General features: G+C 37.4%; 1 protein-coding gene across 19 annotated transcripts in view; it reads right to left on the reverse strand.

Annotated features, from left to right (window-relative positions):
* Nucleotides 1–26,633, reverse strand: part of PTPRK (protein tyrosine phosphatase, receptor type K) — a 388,760-nt gene that overhangs the window by 198,091 nt on the left and 164,036 nt on the right. For all 19 annotated transcript variants that reach the window (XM_017739562.1, XM_017739558.1, XM_017739564.1 and 16 more), the window contains exons 4-6: nt 17,622–17,703; nt 15,680–15,795; nt 1,442–1,616 (exon numbers count right to left, since the gene is read on the reverse strand). In XM_017739562.1, the coding sequence (XP_017595051.1) occupies nt 1,442–1,616; nt 15,680–15,795; nt 17,622–17,703 (373 nt within the window). The remainder of the gene's footprint in view (nt 1–1,441; nt 1,617–15,679; nt 15,796–17,621; nt 17,704–26,633) is intronic.

A 26,633-nucleotide genomic window follows, 5' to 3' on the forward strand; every position in this document is an offset into this window, starting at 1 on the left:
AGATTATGCATTTTAAAAGATGGTTCTATGAAATTTTATATTCTTGCCTTAGGTTTTTTTTGAGACAAATAGTGTTCTTAACATCATTTTATTGCTGTTTTATACTAGAAAAAAAATAGAAAACTTCATTTATTGGATAAATACATTGATTTTCCCTGCCTTTCTAACAACAAAAGTTTGTTTTCTTGCTTCAAAAGGACTTATTTCAATTTATTAGGATGAAGAGCATCTTGCAGTTTGCTAGACAAAAAGTACATCTAACAGAATAAAAAGAAGCTCTTAACATGTTGTCTAAATCTTTGTAGTCATCAAGGCCCATTTTTATTGATGTTTTATAGAAGCCATAAAACCTGATTGACCTCAATCAATTAGTCTCCCAGGGAAAAGACCTCTGCCAGCAAATACCAGATAAAAAATAGGTCAGGGCATTTCCTACACTACTTTTATTTTTACAGGCTGAGGACAAACTTGCTTTCCCTGTCCCCATTCCAGATTCAGTGTCTGACTACAAGATGCCAAACTGAGCAAACAGCCCACTGCTTCACCAACAAACCGAGCAAGAACCCACTGTGTGTCAGACCCCTGCCCCTACCTGGCCAAAACAGCCCCTCCACCACGCAGCAGCCCCACAAATAGATTTTGTACACCACTTCTCTCTCCCTTTTACAAACCAGTAAGCCTCATCACAACTCATAATAAAATGGGCAGTTTTGGAGGTGACACAATGAGGTAAGAAGTGGTTCAATAGCTTACAGGTCATACAGCACACAATTTTGGAAGTGAGAACTGAACTCCTATGTTCAACCATATCCTTTTCCAGTCAAGATTACAGGTTTCCAGAGCATAAAATGAAAAAAAAAAAAAAAAATTACCGACTCGATCACACCACAAACAAGCTATGGTTTCACACCAGCAGGCTTTTGAATTAATTTCAACCAAAAAGATATTTCAAGTGGGAAAAGCAAGTTTTCTTTCCTTTTACTTCAGTGTTGGAAATCATCACAGAACCTCTCCACAATGCTCCCCATCCTTGGGTGGGTGAAAGTTTACAACTCTTTATCTACCTGTCTCGCAGGTAGCACAAAAATGTATTATTTGTTCTACTACCAGTGTGCTCAAGGCAACAGATTTTAAAAGGGAATGGTAACTATGTATAGGTGGAATCTGATTTGGACCTTAAGTTCAATACATAGCATCCACAGAAGAGCATGCAGGCACATTCCACATGCTGTGGGATCAGGGTTTTACACAGATGCATTCTGTGGAAAGCAATTTTAAGAAGCTTTACAAATCAGTCTTTCATCTTCTGACAATTTCACAGGGCTATATTTGTATGATCATTTCAGATCAAGGCAAATGGAGGCTAAATAAAAAATGTAAGCAGAAAGCACTGGTATTACAAGCATTTAACTGGATAAAATGAAAAAAATTAAAACTTTACCTCGAACAATAAGTTGAGCAAAGTTTGACACTCCGGAACCTCTCTCTGACTGAGTTACACAGCGGTATAAATCCTGATCGGTTTTTGTCACCTCTTGCAACTTAAAGGTAGCTGCAAATCTTCTGTGATTGATATTTTTAGTCTGAGCAACTGGAATATCTTCTCCATTTCTTCTCTGAAAATAAGAGTAACCACAGCAGAGTTATCTCAAAAGATATAAAAGGCATTTATCCTTATCATCATATAAAGAAGACACAAAAAAACCAAAACCTCAACTCAAATGCATTCAGCTCGTGTTCCATTTCCGTGGTAGAAGAGCTCAGTGCTGGGGTCGCATCAAGAAACAAGCAGTACTCAATAGCATTTAAAAATCAAGTTTGGCAGTGAAAAGCACCATCAGGATTTTGCACTGGCACGAAACATGACCATGACATACTAAGCTGCAACTGCCTCATAGCTGAAATCATCCTAGGACAGCCCAGCAGTAGCAGTTGTACTCCCAAGAAAATTCATTCAACTTTAAGCAGATTTATGACACATACACTGGGTGTATTGTAAGATATATTTAAACAAACCTGGCATTGAGGGATTTCAAAGGTTTGCAACAGCTCTTTTACACCAACCAACCAATGTTTCCTTTTTAATGCTACCTTTTATCTGTCCAAGCTCAATACCTTCTAAAATTTTAGCTTTGTTATACTAAGCACCACCTATCCGTCTAAAGCTAGCTGACATAAAAAGTGGAGGGCAGGAAGCCACTAAAAGAGGAATAACACAGATCTCATTTAAAGGAAGGAGCTTAGAGAGTTCTTAAAAAATCATAGCTGCCACAAATCACTGAAAAATTTAATCTGTCTGGAGCTGCGGGGCCAGGTGACAGGTCAGTAAGATAGAAACAGTTTGAGCTCTTGTGGGATTCTTTTTCCTTATTACCATTCACATTAAATGCTCTATTTTGATTTCAACTGAAAAACAGACCCTTCACCAAAAGTCAGCATTAAAAAACTCCCAGAAACATGCACCAAGCGAACAAGCAATGTCACTGCTCTATCCCATGGATCAACTATATGTTATTCCTTGACCAGGATATAGTTTCTGAGCACTCAGTATTGCTCAGTCCCTAGAAAAATGTCAGCATTTTCTTGTAACCACCCATTCTGCTCAATGCATAGCAAAGCATGACCTCTGTGGACATTTTTAGCTCTAATCAACCCCAGGAATGAGAAACTTCATTGAGGTTTTAAACTCCAAGCTTTCTAACACAAAAAGCGCTACTGCTGAGCCACGGAATTTAATAACGTGAAAGCCTGTGGCAAAACACAAAGGGCAGAAAAAGGAGATGATTTAATGTTGCATGTGTATATCAGCCAGCCTCCTGTCACAGGCAGGAGTACTTCATAACACTCAGACGCTTCATTTTACATCTACCCTTTGTCGTCCTAGCATGGGTTAGTCACTTTAAACAGTTTTGTGGTAGATTAACCAGGGGTCCATCACTACTTCACACTCACTGAAGCAAGCATTCACTGTAACTATTAATATATTTAAACAGATTAATTCTATTTACACCAAGCAGGCAGATTTCAGTCACTCATATTCCACTAAAAAGACCATGCCATCACCATTACCAGCTACAGGTTTACTGGTGTGATTTTCTCACTGCAGGAAGACACCATCCAGTTTCCCTCACCCAGCCACCCTCTTTGTCATTTCCCCAGGAACAACAAGGAGCTATTCCTCAGGCATAAACTCTGTCTGCAGGGCACAGCCAGAAAGAGCAGCAAGATGCCAAGAGTGAAAACAGATCTCCAGAGCAAAATGGCACACTCCCAAAAGGTACTCTCATTGTTTTTCCCTAAAACTGTCATCATCCCAAAACCACCATAAGCCTGGTTATCACAGGGGTGATCTCTGAGTGGGTGTTCCCCAGGCAAAAGCAATGGATGTTGGGCACTAGGATACCTGGACCAATTGTGATGCAGCCAAGTCACCCAGTGACAGACACAGGCTCCCTCCTCAGCTCTGTGGGTCTCTGACTCCCATTTAGAAAAATTAAGGAAGTTTTCTGATGCCTGCAAATACTCCTGCAAATGAAAGGCCTTACTGAACTTCAGGAGTCAATGAAATTATTAGATTCCAAAATCAAGCAAATGAGGGATGATGTTAAAGGCTTTATTTTGGTGATGCTTAAACAAGAGTAAAATTATTTTGTGGTAGGAGCACCTTCCCCTCCAGCTGGCTTCTCCTGATAGAAAATATTAAATTTGAAAGAAGAATTTTCAAGCCCTGCATTCCCCACCCTCCTTCTCTCCCCACCCTCTACCTCCCCCCCTCACTCCTCCCAGTGTTTACCAAAGGTTTGGACTGTCTGAAATGATAACTTAATATAACCTTTGGATCTAGTGCCTTGAAGTAACCCAAAAAATAAACCTCATGATACTTTCTTCCTCTCAGGCTTGCCCCATACCCTTATGACCTTGCCACACCATAGCCACCCAGCAAAGGGAAGTCAAGCTCCCCCATTAAATACAAATTTGTCACGTGATTGTCAAAAATACCGAGCAGCCAATAATAAACTGATGGTGTATTTTTAAAACTTATATGATAGCAGACTTGACAAGTAAACCATGTAATGCAGTCATTCTTGTTCTGCTATGAAGGGAAAAATAAATATTAGGGAGTTTTCTAAAATGAAGGACTTAATTTCAATCAGTCCAGTGCTTTAAACTGGAACACCAAGCACTTAGTCTGCAGCAGAGAAGCACATCCAAGCTTGCTATATAGAATAATTTACGCTCTGAAGATCAGAGCTTGCTTACTTAAGATCATCTGCACGCTTTAAGTTGAGAAGCAAAGTGAATTTGACTCCACTTAAAATGAAATATTAATGCAATTTCAGAGAAATTAATCAAAATAAAATTGTACAAGCTTTACAGTTCTAGAACAACACCACCTCAGATTTTCTTTTTTATTTACATCAGTGATTTCCTACCATATTATTTTACAAGACTTGGAGCAGTTGCTCTAATTTCTCTGTATTAGAATTTGTTTCTTGGGAATTCAACTGTACCACTACATTTTCAAAGTCTTTCTTCATGTACAGCTTATCCATTAGAATAGTTCTCCATCATTAAAATGATGAAAAGTTCAAACAGAAGAGAGTTCTCATCCAAAAATGAATGTTAAAGAAAAAACCCTGCATTCATTTCAGCTCATATCCCTTACACTGGTAAACCATTAGCCAGTCAGAGTTCAGATGCACTGTCATGATCTCTTAATTAAATTCTTCTTTTTAATGTCAGAGCATTACTACTGATTTTAAAAGAGAGGGAAGAAAGGCAGCAGTGCTCTCCGCTTATTAAGGGTTCCTGGTACATACTGTTTCAATTTATGTCCTGCTCACACTGAACAGAGCTTGAAAATGCTGCTCAATTAAGTTTTAAAAATTCAATTTAAAATTAATGTGGAGTTATACTAATGGGTAATGGCTGTACCCTGTGTGATCCTTGGTTCCTCCAGTCCCTTGCTGTCTGATTTGATAACCCTGAATTGCTCATTTAAGAGAGGTCACCACCAGGCAGTTCTCCTCTTTTGTGAGAATAACTCTGGGCTTCACAAAGAACTACCCTCTATAAACACTTGATTAAAAGAAATATTAGCCTGTGAAAAAATCTCCTTAATTCTGTCATTTCAGGCATTTAAAATTAGAGTCTTAAATAAATCTCTCTAACTTCAAAGTTATTTTTAATATGATAGGAACATGATTTTATTAAATCTTTTTCAGGCAATGAAATTAGATCATCTATATTTTAAATAAAGTCAACAGCAAAGTCTATGCAGCTTGAAAACAATCTTAGGTAAATTAACAATTAGTCTTAAATATCTCTCTTTTGCCTCATGAAAGAAATCAAGCATTTAATAAATATGAAATGCAATTTTAGTGGATCGTTTAGAACATGAGTGCAACCAGAAGAACCTAAACTCCAACATCTTATTTAATTGGTAGAAATTAAGTGCATATCTTATACAAATTTAAAATTTATCAGCCTTTCTCCCTCAACTTTTCAGGCTGAAAAGTGGTGGGTTTTGCTTTTTTTGCTTTTTTATAGCAGTAAGATACATGTCTGCAGCAATGTTCTCTCTAAATTTTTCCAGAACCCTTTATTTCACACCAGTGATTTTTATAAGCCTGGACAGTTCAACCTTACACATCCCCATCCCTTTCTTACTGTAAACACCTTAAAATAAGTCTGCTCTACTGCTAATAATTACAGTCAACTCTGGTTGCCTTCTCGGGCTCTCAGCTGGATGCTGGGATGCCTCCAGAGATCAGAAGATGTCAACATTTCAGCTGCAGTGACACCGCGCTACGCTGGCAGCAGTGCCCTATCAGCTGCCCTGCACTCACTCCCTCCTCACCTTCCCTCCTGTGCTCACGCGAAAAAACCAACCTGGAATATAAAAAACCTTCCTGAAAATATTCCCCCTCTGCATATATAATCATCACCAAATGGATTAGCTTGTGATCAGATTCACTGCACAGCCACTGGGAGTAGAGGAGAGGGCAAGTTATATGTGGTGAGCAGGGCACAAGTCCACAGTTTGTCTGAGCAACTCAATCCCCAAAGCTGCAATCATAACTTCCCCAGCAGCACAAGGGCTGGAAAGATGCCCCCAGCAGCCCAGGGCAGTAAATCTCTGCTGCCTTGAGGCAAGGGAAATTTGTAAACAACATGTTCCAAAACATTCCTGGGTTTACTCATTATGTAAAAGGCAGAAATGTCTTTTTTTGATGAGGGGAAAAAAAGAAAGAGGGCTGCCTGTGGATAGTTTGAATGCCAGCAATAATGCACAATTTCTGCCGGATCATGTTACTAAAAAAGAAAAAAAAAAAGTGAGTGGAATAAACAACACAAATAACTCTACTGTTTAAATTTTACTTATATGCACCTATCTGTCACTTTTCCACAGACACACATATTCTTTTACAGCATTTAGGACACAATTTCCAAATGGAGAAAAATCTGAAAAAATTGCTAAAATATTATTATTTTTGCTCCTGTTGTTGTTGTTGTTGTTATTATTATTATATTTTCTTCTTTTACACAAATGTCTCAATATATTCTTGACATTTTGAAATTTATTAACATACTAGGAACATAATAAAGCATGACATACATTTATCAGAGGAAATTATAAATAGAATTTTAATTTTTTCCCTCACAAAACATAGAATTACTGAACATAGTGGGATTATTTTTCCAATTTTATTTATAAAATTTAGATTAAGAAATCATTTTTTTTCAAACAGATAATGAATTAGAAATATAGATTAAATAATATGCCTAAATAATCCTATATTCTTAGTATAAAAGAAGGGGAAGTAGCAATTTCTTTTGTTTGATTATTAAGAGGAAGTATTAAATATCTTTTAAGTAGGAAATTAATAGGACTTGCTTTAACTTTCTGGTCTCCTACATGCATAGCAAACCAGAATAAGATTCTACTTTCCAATGAACTGTGCATTCACTTATTAGCAAGAAAAACCACACAGCTTTTCCCATGCAAACATACACTGAAGATCATGAACAAATGCGACAAGTCAAGATTTATCCTGCATGCTGCACTGCAGTACAGAAATCCACAATTACTTTAAATGTCACCCCAAGACACTTGGTAATATGCACTGCTCTTAGTCAAACTTGTCCCCTTTGAAGTAGCTCAAATTTCTATCATGCTGCACTGACCCTCCTACTGAAGAAATCAAGGGCTCTGATGAAATAATTCAATTGAGAGCCATCTGGCCCTTTAGAGGTGGAAATTCTAATTTATTTTATTATAATAAAAGCCACCAGAGGCAAACTAGCAAAATTCAAACTACTGTGTCCCTGGCCATGCCACTACACAAGTGAACACAACACTCACTTTCTCTGAGCATTTTAAAGCCTCTTAGTTTAAGCCTAATTGAAAACTTGTTGAACATACAAAAAAAACCAAAAAAAGTATATTTTAAAACAAAATAAAGGAGCTTTCCAGAAACCTTTGATTCTTGAATGCAGTGCTCTTGACTAAAAAAAAGTAACAACAAACAACCAAAACCACATAATTCACAAAATTATGGATTCCGGACGCAGTGTTTTAAGGTCTATATCACCTTGAGCAGCTCACACTGAACTACAGTATTTATCCTGCAGCACAAAACAAAAAAATCTGCTTAAGTAGAAAACAACGAAGGAAAAAAGTTGCACAAAAACCTACTACTGAGGACCACCACAAGACAGCTCCTCAAAAATTTCTCAGCAGACAATTTTACCCTTTTCTAAAAGCAGCCAAGCCTACCAGCTGTTCTTATTCTTCTGTAATTCATTAAGACCTGCAGCTATTTGAGGAAACTAGTGCCTGGGGGTATTAGGCTACCTACCGCACATCACACTACTGAGGAGAAGACAACCTGAATGCAGGAAATAACAGACAAGAGTCACAGGACAGAACGGCCAAGGAATTTATAATAGTATATATTTTTGTAAACATCACCTTAATTTCAGGTGTCTCACTTACATGGGGGCTTCAGCCACTGGCTGACTGAGGAGTTACTACCAGGACTACACAGGATAACCAAACTTCCACTGCAGCTGTTCTACCTGTAAAGTACAAAATGGCAGGAGGGGAAGGTAGCACCACTGGGGCCATGCTCAGCAGCACAGTCCCCAGCAGCAGATACTCCAGCCACCAAAGGACCCCAGGGAAGGCCTACAGGGCAACTCCAAAGGCTGCTGTGTAAACTAAATGACTGCTAGTTATGCAGACCAGAGGACTTAGCTAACTGGGGCAGAATTAAATTAAGACCAGGAGGATTACAGTATTTCATGTTGCTGAAACCTAGGATGACCGGACATTTAGGGGAAACTGCCATATTTATCCATGAAGCTGATAAACAGAGGCAGACGAGAGGGAGAATGGTTCATTCAGGGTTAAATGACATAGATAGCATCAAAGGTGAATAGAGGGGGGGAAAAAACAGAGGAAAAAAACCTCTGTGAAACAAAGTTTGAATACTGTATTTTTCATGGGTGAATATTCTTTAACCATGTCTGAGTCAGGAGTCTGTGATACAGAATAAACTACAAGTCAAGTAATTTACAAGGAGCCTCATAGACCACTTCAAGGCAGCTTTTCATACAACTTTGAAAAAAAGGTTTGGAAAACCAGAATATGTATCACAGAACATAAATATGATAAGGTGAAAGTGCTGGTAGAATAGACAAGTCATTGCAAAAAAGTCTTTTATGTCTCACTATTCTGAGTCTTCTTTTCAAAAACATCTTCTCTAAGTAAAAGCAACCAATATGAGACAAATGATGAAAGTGAAGCTTCTGTACAAACCTCAACAAAACAACAACAAAAAAAAGAACTTATATCCTGCTTAGCCACTGTCAGTAATCAAGATAAAGGTAAGATGATGTTGACTTGAGTGCAATTTTACTGGCTGAGGAAAGAAGGTTTGTCACAAGCAGCCCAGCTTGCTGTGCAAATTAGTACTTGCTTTAGGCAGATGATGCTGATAATCCAAAAAAATCTTCTGTCTCCCCAGAGGCTCCTCAGAGGCTCATCCACCTCTCCTGACACCCAGGGAAAAGAGCAAAACCAGAGCCATAGGCCTTCTCTCCTCCCACAGCCTCCACAAAACATCATAGCTCCCACTCCTCCTTAGGGCAAGCAGGCCTGACGGACTTATTTCAGTTCAAAACCAAAAAACATCAAACTTGACAGTTGACCAAAACCATAAAGGGGATCAAAACTCTTCATCACAGTTCCACAGCTGAAACCCGGTGGATGCTAGCAAGGCATCTTCTCTGAACTCTCTCTAGGCTGCACTGAATAAAAAAGCAAAGTAACAAAGCCTTTCTAACATTTAGAGCATACTCAGCTCTTCTTAACTTTCAGGGGTCATAAAATTCGTGCAAACCAACAAAAAACATTCTTCCAATATAATGAACATGGTGACTAGGCAGGTGCACTGTAACAGCAAATATTTTATCATCAAACTAAAGAAAGGGTGTCTTAACCAGTTAATTAACTGTATCAAAATGCAGTAGGATCTCGAAAGGAAAAGTTACATTAGAAAACCCATAGAAGGTAACACGCAAATGATGTAAAACAAAGTTAAATTGGACGTGACTCTCCTATTATAGATGCACTTATTCCAAGACCAAAAGCAAGCCTCCCAGCATTCACTGCTGGGTTAGCTAAATGGTTTACCCCAAAGGCCCATGGTCCACACTCCAACCCTCCTGCTGAGTACTAATCCATGTCTTCACAGCAGGCGGAAGGCACTTGTGTGGCATAGCTTCTTTCCTTTGAGAGGAAATAGGCCTTCCAGAAAGCAAAACCAAATAGTCAATGTTTTGTCCCTCAACCCTTTGGCAGAGGCATGAGTTCTTATATACCCTTTCTAATCTAAATTCCTGGAATACTATGTTGGTCCTGCACAATGCATCATTGCAGGATACCATCTGCATGTGCCCAGTCCAAAGACTTGTTAAAGAGTGCATATATGCAGTACTTAGCAAGAAAAATGAATGCTAAATATCACATGCCATTCTGTGGCAATAAGCACCAAAACCCAAGATGCTGGTGAACAGGACATTGAGGATTATGGCAGTTTCCTCTACAAAGGGAGAGAGAAGCAGCCAGTTGTTCGAGCCCGAACAGACGCTCGCTCATCCTCCACTAACAGTTGGTACCGCTGGGAGGTCAGCCCGACTCCATTGTTTTTACAGCAATTTGCATTTTATTTTCCATAATGCTGTTTAATTTCACTTTTTCAATTATTACTCTCAGGCAATTGCTTTAATTATCTGTTATTCCACAAGGAAAGACACTTTCCTCTGGCAGAGAGAAGGGCTGCATCAGACCGTATTAACGCTGACGAGTGTCTCCACGGGTGGGCACGGGGCTGCCGCGCCAGCCTTGGCAGCCCAAGTGGAGGGCGGTTAGCCAGCACCCACAGCTATTGCTGACAGATTGGCCCGTTCACCACTGCTCAGATGGCAAATCTGCCCAGGATTACAAGGCGCATATTAAACCTTTAAATGCATGCAGCCGGTATCCCTTTGAATTTCAGATTCGCCAAGGCAAATGGTATCACCGCAGACCGTGGCAAAACACATCTGACTGCAAAGCTAGAACAAGCCGCTTTCCCTAATCCAATGCTATGTTAATGCAAAGCTCAGCAATGATGGATGGACTCATTAGTGCCGCAGTTATCGCCATCTGAACCAGGTGCCAAGACATATGGTTTAACAGATGTTCTAGCAAAAAGCTCTATGCTCTGCACTGTACGAGTGTCCAGCTAAACCGGACATCGGTAAGACACTGAAGATCGTATTGGGCTTCTGGGAGCCACAATTGTTCCCAGCTCAGGAAGCTGTTAAACACAGCCCGATTATGCAAAAAACCCTATTGCTCTGATATCTCAATTAGATCAGCAGAACAAATGCTGGACAATACATACACTGCTTTCTGGAGTCTTGGTGTACCCAAATGTTATTTAATCTACCCAGTCAATTCTGTTTCTCTACTATCTTAGTAAAGAAATTAAGCTTTCTGCAAACAGAAATCTTCAAATGAAATAAGAAACAGAGCCCACCCCCCTGACTCTTGCATTTTCATATTTAGAAATGCCCTCTGTGCACTATTCTTTCAAACATTTAATACGTAACATGTATCCATTCTGAGCATAGGATTACCATGCAGAAGCGACTTGTTTGCAAGCTTATTTGCTGACATAACTCCAGTGGAATGCATGGCATTTCACAGGCAAATAAATAGAATAAAACAGGGGTTCTTTTTATACTAATTTAGAAAATCAATGTGCACAAAGCAGCAAGGTGCATCAAATTTTAATAAAAGAAAAATTCCATATTCTTTAAGTGTCTTTTCAAGGAAAGAAAATTCATAGGCTTTAGAAAGAAACAAAATCAGTAAGTGGGCAAGAACTGATTAATTATGATATCTATACACACTATATTCATTTTTTTAAGACTACACACACACTTAAGTTCACCTCCTCCAGGAAAGCATTTTTCAACAAGAACTTCTGCTAATTCCTAAAGCTCATAAATCAGAGCATACCAAAGCATAACAGGTAGAAAACCTAGGCTACCACCTTGGGTTTAGGGACTCCTGTCACACAACCCAACTGCTTCAGTGTGGGCAGTAAGATCAAACTACAGCTGTTGGTATGTGACTTATTACAGCAGAAAGCTTAAAGAGAAGGCAGAAAATACTGAGAAAAAAAGCTCCCCAGCATTACATTTGGAAGAGAATGGCAGGCAAAAAAGATATTAGGCACTGTTAAGGACTGAATGTGTTTCAGAAACAACATCAATGTTGTTTAACTTTTAAACAAAAACTAAGGACTTTGCAACCCTTTCAGAATTTGCTAATAATTGCAGGTCGTAAATAGAATTCTTCAGCTCAATTCTTCAGCTCACAACTGTAAAAGATTTGATAGCAGATCAGGCTGAAAAGGTGAAGAACAAAAGAATTTGAGCTGCATTTCTGCCCTGCTCCCACACCTACTATTCACACTGTCACAAAAGGTGTGTTTCAGATCTTGTTCAACCAGTTAAATCTCTTTATCTGTGCAAATATTTGTTCTGTATTAATGCAGCTTCAACTTTTGAAAACTTCTGTTATCTTTACTGCTTATCTTTCAATGACAGAGCTTTGACTGTCTCAAGCATTGGTCCATTGAGGCTGCAAACTACAGAGGTGGGAAGAAAGGGATATCAAAGGGGACAAGAGACCAGATACAATCCAGGAACAAACAAACACACAAGCAGAATCTGCAGCCGTGAAAGTCAGGAGAAGTTCAATTCAATGTTAATCCCTATTTGTCTGAAAAGTTTACAGACATACACTTATAGAAAATAGTGTTGATGAAAATACTGTCATTACAGCAGTAAACACACAGGAAACAGTGTATTGAAATGCCGCACCTATTTTTATCCATTTTTATTTTTAGGCACATAAAGATATGTGCACTTAATTATATATACACTGGGAAAAACATAAGCATGGAAATGTACTTGCAGATAGAACGTCTAGTATATGATCAGGGCCCAATAACTAAAACAAAATTGAAGTTTACATAGGTCTACAAGGATGCAAGCTACCAAAATCCTCTTTTCACATCATGTGGTTATAATCTTTTCCTCTTCCCTGCTTCTAATCAAACATCTCAATCTTTTTCTACCTGCTGGCATTATTTATATAGGTAATTTAGATGTGAATCAAGCTGTGGAAAAAGACACACAAAAAAAATCAAAAGACCAAGCAAACAAATTACAAAAAAACCCACAAAAACAAAACAATGAACAAATCAACAAAACCCAAACAAAAACAATAATGAAACAAACAGTCCTCTCCAACCCCCCGCAACAACAAAAATCCAATTGGAGTCAAAATCTTTTCCAGTCAGATCCCTTTCCTGAACTGACTTACTGGAGAGCAGCAAAAGCTCCAGATCAGTGCAGAGAGGGACCAAGAGGGTGAAGCTGAGACTGTGGCAGCTCAGACTGACCCTGGCAGGAGCAGCCATGGGACTGCAGGACTTTGAATGCGGAGCAGATTGGCTGCTATTTTTTTCCATGTGCTGCTGAATTTACTTAAATTCTTCTCAAAACAGAAGACTGCAAGAGCCACAGTACTGATAGAGTCTTCAACAAAATCTCTACCTGCACATATTTACTACTTCAATGCAAGCAAATGAAATCTTAGATCTCTTCAGATACAAAAAGCCCCAATGTCCCAGATTGCTCCTTTAACCTTTCCTTATAAAAGAATGTATTTTAATAGCAAATTTTTTGCTGTTTTTTTTTTCCTCCTCAATGAAATAGTTTTTCTCTTTCAATAAGGACATAACCAAAAGCTATTTTCTCTAAAACAATGTGCTTGGCAAGTGTCTTTTCCCTCACCATCATCCACTTATTTTTCATTTTTGCAATTTTTTTTTTTATAATGGCCTTTCTTGTTATGAAAAAAATACATTCCTGGGATGTTTCAGCTCAAGGCTCTCAAAAACAATTACTTAGGCATTTGATTTGATCTGCCAGTTCTTCCTTTCAGGCTATTCGGGCTTTTTTAATCTTGAGTTTGGTCAAAGGTTAAAGCAAACCTTTTCCAAGTTACACTCCAGCGTTTCATGAGGCCCATACATATCCATGCCAGGTTTTAAGGATAAGGAGTAAATTCACATTTAGCTGTGCTCAACAATAGTTACTCTGAGTTCTAAGGAAATTATCCATATAGGGAAAGTTGCCGATTCACACTTATATTGGGCAAGCAGAATTGAGAGCTGGAATGATGAGTGAAAAAATTCACCCTTAAACTGGTGAAAATTCAGTACTGTTTACAGGAAGACAAGAAAGAGAACAGAAGCTCAAGTATCAAGGTATCTTCAAGAGTATCAGAGAACTTCACAAGCCCAGGCAAGCAGAGTTATAACCTCTAAAGTTCTTTATCTATCACACTGTGAGAAATTATCGCATCTGTGATCCACATATACACACACAAAAAAACAAACTACCCATGAAGCATATGGAGGGACAAAACATATGTTTTCTGAGTTGATCTGGCCATGAACTGGGCTTCTCAGGGGAGTGAAAGTTAGGTAGGATAATCTGTCAGAGTTATCTGACTCCAAGGATTGAGCGATAGGGAAGGTTTCCAGCTGGCTCTCTTTATTGGGTCTTTCTGACCCATGATCAACTGAAAGTGGCGCTTCACAGGTTTGCTGGAATGCTCCTATCACTATTGTCTTGCCTTGGATATAGCAAAACCCAGGCCAGTTTCATTTTTTGTGCTTTGTGTGCTTTACTTGGCAAGTCTCTAAAATCAAGCTGCTTTTTCTGAATGAATGCATTACATGTGTACTCAATTTAAACAAATTACTGCTCAAAGACATGGAGTACAAATCATTCCTACTGTTGTGCTACCTTTTCACTAAATGCAATGAAGTTACTGCTTGTGTTCCTTTTTTAATGTTGCAGCATATTTGTCTAATAATACATTTTGCATATCAGATTTTTTAATCATCTTTTTAAAAAATCTCTTTAAAATTTCAAGCTTATCACATGCCTATATGCAACAGTCAAGGTTTTTCAGATCCACTATTAAAATAAAAATCAAACAGTCTGAAATAATTGATTATAGTTCACTTCAAAATACAACAAAAATGTGACAAAAAATAGGTATTTTGAAGTTCTGACTGTAGATAATTTAAGAGTATGTTTCCCAAAAATTACATAATTTTTAGTTCTGAAAATAAATATAAATATACATTAAAAAAAAAATAAAGCTTTAGAGGACATATTTAGAAACCATTCTAAAGGAATGTTGGTACTTACAGTTTACATATAAATTAAAGAATGCACAAAACTTGTACGTGTACCACTTAAGTGATTTTTTTAATCCTTTATAAGTGGAAAAAATTAATTTTTTTAAGAGCAACTGGAAACTTTGTCATCCTTCTACTTAACCAGTGGTCTTAAATATAAGTACCCCATGGCAACAATACAGAGGAGACTTAGTGTTTTGGAGAGATGGTGGTGTTTATTTCTTTTTTGTCCTCTTTCACAGTAAGAAGGTTTATATTCTGGTTGTAGTAATCCCTTAAATTCCAACATAATACTGTTCACAATTATACATAGGTAAAAATTAAAGTTCGTCCTGTTATGGAGACAGAGTAAAAGGACATGTAGTCCTTTTATTTATGCTGTTCCATAAATACGCTGCTGAGTAAAACTGATACACACACAGAAGTACAGCCATATCCCTCCAGCCACCTGCTAGGACAGGTACTATAGATGCTAAAAAAATCCTCAAAATTCCTGACAGCTGTGTTACATCTGTCTCTTACTAGATCTCAAATGCCAATTATCTGCATTTAATAATAATACATTTTGTGACAGAGGAGTTGATTTACCATGAGAGAAGGCCCACAATGACTTTAAGGGCCAACCTTACCGCAGTGCCCTCACCAGTTCTAATTTTTAATCCAAGCTTTACAACATTGCAAAACTGATTACAAGTTTCTCGATTGAACAGAGATAAAATTGCATTTAAACGACATATTTTCCATGCAGAAGAACAAAAGGCTTTGAATTTTAAACATTTCATCTCCAGAAAGTAGCTTGTCCTCTAGCCAAATAGACTTGCATGATTTAGCCTTACCTGGAGCCATAACTTGTTATTCACTGCATCTCTCCCTGTAGCAATGCACTGAAAGGTAGCATTCTGCCCTGCATTGACCTCTACATCCCCCAGCCTCAAAAAATGTGGAGATTTATCTGCAGAGAGGGAAAAAAATTACAAACAGAAGTTATTACAAAAAAGTAAAGGTACCAGAAACATTATTATCTCCCTCAACCTCCATATTTTAACAATCTTTGGCTAAAAAATAGAAACAGAAGAGAGAAAATGATTTGTCTCATCTGTGTTTGAGGAGTGCTTTCAGTCATTTCCCTTCTCCACTGGTGATTCTACTAACTTTATGTTATACGTGTGTTATAATAAAGTCTTTTTAAAATCGAAGCCAAAAGAAGGAGATCAGATGCCAAAATGTCAGCAGCACTTGACAAGAATTACCCCAACGACTTTTGACTGTATGAAATCCATCATACTGAGAAAAACCCAATTAGCATCATACTGCTCAAGCAAATAGATACTGTTTATGTTATTTGCAATGCAACTCAGAGCTCTTGTTTTGGAAAATAAAATCATTTGTGACATTGAATATAGTATTTCAGGGATTGAAAAATCTATTTCCCACACTGACAAAGCCTGTAGGAAACCTCAGTGGCACAACCACCTGAAGGATTTACTAGACCTACAAAAGCTGACAGACACATTTGAGGAATGGGCACATCACACAGCTCACCCACCCCTTTCTCAAGAACTACTAAAGAAAACAGTAGCTGAACTGTTCTTTTGTTGTGCTTACTAAAAAAACATGATGCACAGGAAAAAAACATTAAGCTGGAACAAACAGGGTTTAAACATCAGTAACAAAAAGAGCTTGTCTGAATACTGTAACATACTGATAATGTGCTGGGATGACTGTAACCAAGTGCCTTTTGTTTTGGCACTTCAAAACAAAACACAAAGAAGAGGAAGAAAATAAATACGAAAGCCAGATTCTGAATCCAAGCAGAGCTTTGCTGAGTACAGACTTCAGATATTTGGGCTGGCTGAAATATTAAAGATAACTCACTCAAATTCTCTGTAAGCTTGGTAGCCCCCAAGAGCTATGGTTTTAAAAGGTTTGGGGTAAAATGAGAAAAAAAGAAGTGAGGTTGCCGTTGAAACTTTATTATTTGGCATAATTTTGCAAAGTTGGAGCAGGATATTGTTATATCCTGGTCATTTCAGAAAGCAATTAAATTATCAGCCATGTGGCACATTAGAAGGAAATCATATTTTAGAAAGCGCATGTGTAGGGGCAGATGAGAAGAGTTGATCAGAAACAAATTGTCAAAAAATTTTGATAACAAGTGCCAGAAATGCACAGTAACAATTTCTTCCTCACAATTTTTTATTAGTAGAATATTCTCTTTCTCACAACTTGTGTTTGCATGTGTGCAGTTATTCCCCAGGATTAGCAGGGAAAGGCAAACATAAATGCCTGAAGTCTGTCCACAAAAAAATAAACAAAATACAATTCCTTAGTAGTTCAATAGCCAGAAGCCCTTTCTTTCCTTTTTTTTTCTAATCTATTTTGTCTCTTCAGAACAAAAAAAAAAAGAGAGAAAAAAGAAAAGGGGCATAAAATCTGATAAACCTCCTACAAGCATCTGCCAATTCAGTCTTCTTTAATCAGTGAGTAAACACATTAACATTAAAACCCATTTTGATTATGCACACCAACTGCGTATGACTAAAAAGACACTGAAGAATTCCTGCTTTTTCATTCTTGTATAATTTACTTCTGGCAGAAAATGATTTCACCCAGGTAAATCACTATTGCAATCACATTTCTTCCTGGAAGCTGCAACAAAAATACTATTGAAAGAACAAAGAATATCAGTGATCGAGTGATGAAAACTGAGCAGTCCACAGCAATATCAAATATGTCCTGAAAAGACAGAGAAAAATGCAGCTCTTAATCATTACTTACCACAAGGGTAACTCAGGACCTGGATATCATCAATGGCAATGTAGCCATTTCTTCCATCTGAGACTTCAGCTTCAAATATTACCTGTCAAAATGAAAGAAAAAATGTTTACAACACTCATTTCTACAGAATTCCCCCGGTGGCAAGCGTGCAGATATAAGACACATTGCCTTTTTCATTTAGTTGAAGTTCCTACAAGGTTTGACAACTGAATGGAATATTTATTACTCAGCGTGTTGTGGTTCCATACCATTCATATACATGGTTTGCTTTGGATTTGCTGCTCATAACACGCCAGAAAAAACATGTTTAACTGCATACTGCTTTATCTCAACTAAATGTGCAAACATGATTCAATTCTGAAAAAATTGCCATTACTTTCAGACAGGTAAGGCATCAGAGCACACAAGTGCTCAACCAATTTTAACAAAATTTGTATTCTTCCTAGGGGTCACGATATAGTCTCCTGTAACCTTCTGCAGCACAGTTGCACAGGAAAACACAGAAATTGTGCGGCACTCCCCAGTGGCAACAAAAAGAACGGCTGCAGCATGAGATTGATGCAGTAGTTATTAACTTCATTCTTCATTCTTGCAAGGCAATGAGGAAATTCCTGTGCATGAAGGGAAAGAAGAGACTGTCTTCACATCCAATATCTTGTCCCACCCCTAGCGGGCAGTTAACAACTAAGAATTGTTTGGTGGTGGTTCACAGAGCTCCCAAAATTGTGCTTTTACTGCAGAGAGAGAATGCCTGTAGGGCATGTATATTTTGATAGCACTGGACTACAATCTTTCTAGTTTTTCCAGACATTCTTGCTAAGACTGCACTTCTAACCAATTTCTTTTTTTTTTCCTTCTAATTTTATTTGCACACAAATTCAATTTAGTTACAAAACCCACTTCATTCTCTGCCTCTTCTTCTTGCCTTGGCCAACAACAGCTTGATGGAAATTAATTTAGTGTCTGGGAGCCCTACTTTCACAACGTGCCTTGTCCAATGACCTCTCTGACCAGAGTACTGTTTGACAATGTCTACCCACTCTTCAGGCAGCTTCAGAGAGCTGGCACTTGCTCCCGGTAACGAACATCAATATATCTATCTTTAATTATTTAGTAATTTGGATTATCATCTTTTTTATTTAAATGGTTGCATGGTATGGAAGACAACTCAGTAAGAAATAATCTTTGTATTTCAAGTCCTCCTGACAGACTGGTTTCTTTATAACAAAATACAGTTCTATAACATACACAAACTCTGAAAGCACATAGTTTCTTAAAGTCCAGTTAAGAAATTTGAGCATCATTGTTGAGATTTGAACTAAATTTGCACCTCCTTCTAAGTGGGTTGTTATGAATTCACTTGGAAATAATTTAGATCCAATTCTCAGGAAAGCTCCGCCCATATAAGTGTGTCCTTCTCCTGTATGTTGATACCTTTCTACACTGGAGGTCAGAGGAGAGAAAGTTACTTTTCTTGGGACACTACTGGGAATTAATTTACTGGGATTTTCTACCTCTGCCAGATTAGTTCCAGTAATCTCCACCCAGCAGGATTAGGAAGTTATCAGAAAAGGAGAAAACCACAGAAAATAGAAAGATAAAGACACAGAGATCCATGAGAAGAAAAATAACAACAAAACAAGAGAGAAAATATGAAGAAATATGGAAAGTTGAGAAGTCTATAAAAAGGTATAAGGAACAAGGTTTACAAGGTAAGCAAAAGAAAAATACAGTGATTAAAAAGACAGATATTGGAGAGCCAAGATTTCATCTATATAGTGCCATTTTTTAAATTCATAATTGGTACAAATACAATCATGAAGCATTCATAACTATAGACAATATAGCAAAAAGTGCAGCAATTAATTAAAAAATTAATTCTTTTAATAATAATTAAAAAATTATTATCAGGCTTTAATTTGATAACATCTGTTCACATTTACAATAGGAAATTGAAAAGGAGAGTTGCATATATAGGCAGAAACAGCAATTCAAAATGCTGACAAGTCAGACAAGAACCTGAGGTAGTTCTTTTCCTCAAATACACACACTGTACTTGAGAAAAAACTGACTGGTGAGCCATTGCTTTCACCAGAGAAAGCTTATCCTAATAAGACATCAGTGCTTTGGGAGTGAATCCTGCACTTCTTCTGCACTGCTGTTCAGTTCACAGTCCTAGAAAGAATGGCTTTGACACTTTCGTTTTAGCTGAAAAATAGTTCAGATTATCACTCCAGCCAGCAAACATTAGTTGTCTGTGCAACTGTAAATGTCCTTCCACTTATTACAATTTAATTGCGTGCTCATATAGTGCACTTCTGAGAGATGCTCACTTTCTTTAATAGAGAGGAGAAACTGTTTCCAGGGGATGAATTGGACTGGCACAGAGCAGGGCTATAGAGACAACTAACCTGTCTCATTTGTACCAGAACTGACACCATGAATGAGAATGGGAAGTGCTGAATATTTCAGGTAATTCAAATGCTACTCAAGGGAGTTAGACTTGATCCCAGAATTTTCTGCACGGTTGCAAGGTAATACACAAATAGTCATTTACTTCTCCAAATAAAATTCCATATCCTGGTTTATGAAGTACCTACATTCAGATACAAATGAAGATCCAGTGCCAGAACTCCCTGAGCTGGATGCACTCCTACATATTTAGCCATTCTTAATGTATCTCTTGTCCATATATTGGGCCATTTTCTCCCCTATGAGCATGCAAGCTTTTAGTGAATGCAGTGTCATTTGGAAAAATCCATGGGTTTACTATTGACAGCACTAAGAGACCTTTCCATTTGTATGGTTTATACCAGACTTCCTTTAATGACCCAAATCACTGACAGATTGATCCCAGCCATCCTTTTATATTATTCACAACTTTGTAAACCTCTAGTATATGTCCCAAATGTAAAGGTAAAAGTAATTTTGTCTCAAATTTGAAGAGTCCCAGATTGTTCAGCCAATCTCATATAAAAGCCATTCCCTTGTCTTTGATTATGCTCATCCTTCTCTCTAAAGCTCTTTCTAACAGCACTATATTCTTTGAAGATAATGAGAGCAGAGCTGGCGCACAGTAATCAAAATATGGGTGAGTCATAATTTATTCAACAGCCTAACATCATTACCTAATTTATACTGAACTTCTTTAACCATTCTCAACACTTCATTTGCTTTTTTTGACCATCCCAGGGCTATATGCTGATGTTTTTATGAACCTCATGATCTTGCTGCAGAGTGGCAATGGCAAGCTTCAGCTGAGTCCATCATTCTGTGTGTGAAACTTAGATTTTATGTAGTGTGCATTATTTTATATCTCATTATCGACACTGAAATCTGCCTGTCATTTTATTTCTCAATCACTCACAGTTGATGAGTCATTCTGCAGGACCTCACAATTATGTACTGTCCTTGCTATTCCAATGTAGCTTTTACCTAACAATTTCTGTGCTTGCACTGTTTTTTGGCACCCACTCTGGTCCCATATGAACATGATGAAACAATTCTGTATCTAAGGAAGTATTTCATTGAATGGCAGCTCAGCTTCACTCTAAGCTTGTGCAGAGGGACATTTGGAAACCTAACTAGATTCTGTCAATCTCATCACTCTTACCTATATACTTGTCAGCTTGCAAAGGGCTCCAAAATGAAAATTAGGTGTATGATGTGCCGCAAAATATAAAATAAATAAATAAAAAAAAAGTTGTTTTGATTTAGGCACTGTAAAATACCACATACCTTTTCACATCCCAGCTCTAAAATCCAAAATCACAGCTCTAAAATCACTATTTATCTAATATTCTTCCAGAAATAAATATTTTGACCAATTTAAATACTCAACAGTGTTTGAATGCAATGGAAAAAGTAGTAATTATTACAGCAGAGACTCCTACAGGTGTTTAGTTACTGAAGTTTAATGCTTAAGAAATACTCAAACTGTCATATTGCTTCACAGCCTTAACAATGCATCCTGTAATCATCACGAAGGCTAAGTCTGCACTAGCAGGAATATAAGAAATGTGCTTCTTAAGGACTGGCCTCACTGAATTTTTAACTCTTGCCAGGATCCAAAAGCTTAGGTGTCATCATCATTAGCTCATTTGAGGCACTGATCAAAATAAGCACTCCCAGAACGTACCTAGTCAATTAAGTGCAAAATGTAGTTCACGAAAGAGGGAAAACACCTCTGTAGCCCAAAGCCTACCTTCAAGGATACAATTATTCCTAGGTCTTGTAAAAACTGTTTTTTTGTAAGCAGTACACCACCACTACCAAGAAGGGTATTTTCAGTATAATTTGGAGACCTTCCTTGTCCTTTCTCCTCTTGACTGGTTCTGACCAGTCATGGTAGTGAAGGAGGCACAATCTCTCAGTTTTGGCAGCAGTCCTGCCACATCATCATATATAGAAAGCGATGTCTCAGTGAGATAAAAGTGAGCATTAAAAGGTTTAGTTACAGCAAAAATGTAGTGTTTCATTGACAATATTTTCCTCCTAGGATCTAATAATTAGAGAGAGGTGAAGAATTGGAGATGAAAATATAAAAAAGATTTTAAAAGGAAAAACCTAGGTACTGTAATTTCCATGAAGCATTCAACCTACAACATATTTTTGTTCTGGCATTGTAGGGCTTCTATTAGCTGGATAATCTGAAATCAAACTTGTACATAGATAAATTCCAGTGCTTCATGGAAAGGTACTAGAGACCTGTGTGCAGACAGAAGTTATCATGTCTGTGATAACCCACAGTAAAACCACAGTACAACACAAAAAAAAAAAAACAAAACAACCAAAACCACTGAAAAACAAACTACAAAAAACCCACAAAACCAAACAAAGAAGAAACCAAAGCAAAATTCAAACCAAAAGAAGCAGTGAAGTTATACTAACTTCACCACATGTGAGTTATATTAGCCTCACAGATACGAAACTTTAGTCTTTCATAAGAACATAAAAAGAAAATGTTATTTTTTTCCTCCTTCGTACACACCTCTTTCATTGATTACTTTTCAGTTTTGTAACAGCACGGTAGGGTGATTCCAAATATACTTAAACCTAGTACTTGCAATAAAATTGTTAAAGGTTAAACAGCACATAGAAGAAAGTTTGTCTTGCAGTAAAATAATCTCTGCAGATGAAAAGCCATGCACAGCAAGACTGATTATATATAAAATAGTAACAAATCCTATTCACTGACAAGTTTCTAGCCCTATTCAATGCTTTTACAGTGTTAAAGGCATCTTAAAACACTGAATCAAAGGTTTTCATTACCAAGAAACTAAAAATTAATATAAACATTAAAACAGTGTCATGTTACAAAAGAAACACTTAATGGAAACTAGTTGAAAGGGATAGCTAAAGAAATTTTATCTAACATAAAAAAATTTTGTTAACATAATAAAAAGTGTTTCCCTTGCCAAAGTTACAGACAATTTTGCTGAACTAATCTAGAAATCATGAAAACATAATTAATTCCATTTGAATGCTCAAGTAATGCTGTGAGGCAGCCTTTGCAGCTGACGTGACCCAAGAGAACTTCAGCACAGCAAATCAAACACTTGGGTGAAAACTTTGGGATCTCAACTCTGCCAAGTCAGCTAACACCCTACTACTTCTTTTATCCTCAGTAACACCTCCTGACATTGAAAACCAAAGGAGTTAAGGCTATCTTCTCACTGGTATCTAGCTGAGCTTGTCATGTCAGATTCTCCAGCCATCTCAGAGTCACCGACAAGGACTTCAAGGGAATCACATCTCCTCTCATCCCTAACGTTATATTTAAGCTTCACTTGGCATAGGGAAATCTGTACTCCAAGATTCATCTCAGTTCGTGCTCTCTGGTGAAGAATCATACACCAAAAACATGCCTACAAAGGGTAATAAAGGGTGATCTTTTAGTCAATTTATTAGTGGTAAGTGACCTAGCTACCTACTCAGTAGGAGGTTTTTTTGGGGAAAAAAATCAAAACAAACAAAAACCAAATCCACGACACAAATATAAAATCATCTCTTCACATGAAAGCAAGAACTGTAGGTGAGGTTTTGGTGAGTTAAACAATTCAGACATGAGGACAGTTAATAACAATATTTTACCTCCACAAACAAGATACATGTTCCAGCAAAACACAATTAATATGAAGCACAACAAGCCTCTGAAAGGACATATATGACAGTCACACAATGGCAGGAAAAGCTAGAAATTAGACCCACTGACCCTGGAAACAACTGTGTTATAAGGAACATCAGAAAAAAAAAAAACCCACATCTCTACATCTCAGCACTTATCTTTGTTTACTTCTCTTAAGTTGCTTATGCCAAATGTTTCCAGACTTCTGCCTAGAAAATGTCTGGATGGAGCACCACACACGGATGAGTTACAGCTGCTCTGGCTTTGGAGCAGTAGTAGTTTGTCATGCGGGAACACTTACAGTTTTATAAAAACCCACCCTGCTCTTAACTGACTGAAGAACTTGAAGAAAAAATATCCTTATATAGCCTATGAACACCAGATCTTCAATAAACCAAAACATTTGTTTAAAGGTGAAATCTCTTAAATGATTGAGATTTAAAAATAACAGTAACACCACATACAAAGGCATGACTTTTAACCATGGGCAACAAAACATTGGTAGCACTGTAAATCATGATATTGGAAGGCTAAAATTGGGAGAGTAGCAGTTAAAGTTAAGAATCCATATGAAATACTCTATGCTTTGTTTGTTTTTGTGATAGACTAAAATATTAAGGAAACTCTTCCCAGTGGCACAGAAGCAGTCCTTTTGAACATGGGTAGCTACCTGAAAATGCAGCAATACAAAACAAAGCCTGGCATAATGCCACTTCTCCAAATCTGGAATAGAGGTAGGTCCTTTTTGACTTTCAAAGACCTTTGGGAATTCCCTATCATGTGGAAAAATTTTGAGCAGGACCAGATAACCCACAAAGGTGCCTTTCAGCTATGACCATTCTGATTTTCTGAAACTGTTGTCCCACAAAATAGTTTTATTTCACTTATACTAAACAGAAGGGCTTAAGTTCACTTCTCACTATCTATCTTCCAGACACTCACTATGGGTTGGATTAAATATAATCCTTTTCACTTTAGAAAGTGTTAATTGAAAATTTTCATGTATGCATTTCACAACGACTAATATTTACTAGATGTATCCCGCCAGAATGCTGGCTACCAACTAACACCTGCCTGTTTTGTGATGATTCCTGCCTATGAATCATTTGTGGGATGATGGAAGCACTATTTGTTTAAGTCATCTGGAAAGGTTTGCTATCCACTTCCACTAAAAACCTAGTAAAAATATAAAATATTTTATAGTATAAAATAATATAATATACATAATATTATATATATATATATAAAATATCATTCATCAATAAAAGGTTCTCCAGCAATCATTTTTAGCCATGAAAAATGCTATCCATAGCCACAGAGAAGCACAGACACATTCAAGGGACAACGCAATGTGCTTCCAGCAGCCTTGCCCTACATCTGCTCTTGTAGGGTGAGCTCACAGATACATCATTGTCAAATGCTGACATCTGAATAAGCAAGGTTTTTTATAACCCAAAGCCCAAATCTATTGTGCTAATTCCCGTATTTCCATGTGAGAATCCAAGCCTAAATGATCATACTGCCCTGGACTATGGACCAGACTCACAGTAACTCCTAATTTATCTTGTATGCTTTTTTCATATTTTTCCTTCTTTTTCTTTTTTTTCATCTCAAAGCTTTTCTGTGTTTTGGTTTAATGAACCAGAAGTTTAAGAGGGCAGTTATTACTGCCTTTTTGGTGATGACAGTTTATCAGCAGTAACTACAGACCCAGCAAATCCATATATTTATCAAAGATAATCATAGGGCCTTAATTTACAGGTAAAACAATTGCATGGAAAAGGCAACACAAGCAAGTTCTCCAGAAGCACGTTACAGCAAAGAAATCAAGTATAAAATGGCTTTTGTCACAGTGAAGCAATGGAATGCAAGCTAAACTTTGTTAACCATTAATTCATTGCTCCACAGTAGCTTTGAACAAATCAGTTTGACAGGCTACACCCTTACTTTAGTGTAAACAGCAAAATTTCCACATAGGGTTAGGATAGAAGATCAACCCCAAGCCACACCTAATAACTGGTTCAACTCCCTTTTTCTTTTCCTGCTACAACTGAAAGACATTAATTTCTCATGGCTGGTAAAGTGACAGCAAAGCCTATCAAATTCACATTTGTGAATGAAAAAGCAAAAGAACCAGGTGGTCCTCAAGAACGTGATGCATTAAAAATGAAATTAAAGAAGAAAGAGCTTAAAGTTTTGCTTCTGTCTCCATAAACTGATACACCTTTAAAAAGAGAATCAGAATACACCTCCATAGATACACAATGGTATCCACAGTTTTTCACTCTTAAAATTTAATTTTGTAAAGTAAAACAAAAAAAGAGCAAAACACAAAAACCAAGCACAAAACCAGAAACACCCCAAAAAACCCAAACAAACAAAAAGCACTAACCGAATCTTTCAAAGTATATTAACTGACATCCTTTTACATGTCATGTCTAGGGTGTACACTCAGGACCAGGTTTTGGTGATTTTGCCTTCAGTTAGACTACCCAGTGAGCTACAAAGACAAAGTCCTTGAAAAGGTCCCTAAACACACCAGATATGCCATGCCTCCAGATACTAAGATGCAATTTCAACAAGTCTTTCTGAAAATTATCTTCCTACTTCTGAAAGCATTAGACCAGTAACATTGAAACCATTTAAACTGTCACTACTACTTGGTTACACATAATATCACATGCCTTGCTTAATGAAATCAGACAAGTCAGATTAATTCCCTAATTTCATACTTAAAGCAGAAACTTGCATTTCAGATTGTCACGGTGAAATATCTATTTTTCAGGGTACTTCTACATCAGAAATAGGTAGTAAAGATGATGAAGCAGCAAAAGTAATAGCTGTGGAATCTGTCTGTGATATTAAGTAGATAAACATCAGGCAGG

The sequence above is a fragment of the Corvus brachyrhynchos genome, unplaced genomic scaffold (assembly GCF_000691975.1).
Source record: "Corvus brachyrhynchos isolate BGI_N302 unplaced genomic scaffold, ASM69197v1 scaffold14, whole genome shotgun sequence".
Classification (NCBI taxonomy): Eukaryota; Metazoa; Chordata; class Aves; order Passeriformes; family Corvidae; genus Corvus; species Corvus brachyrhynchos.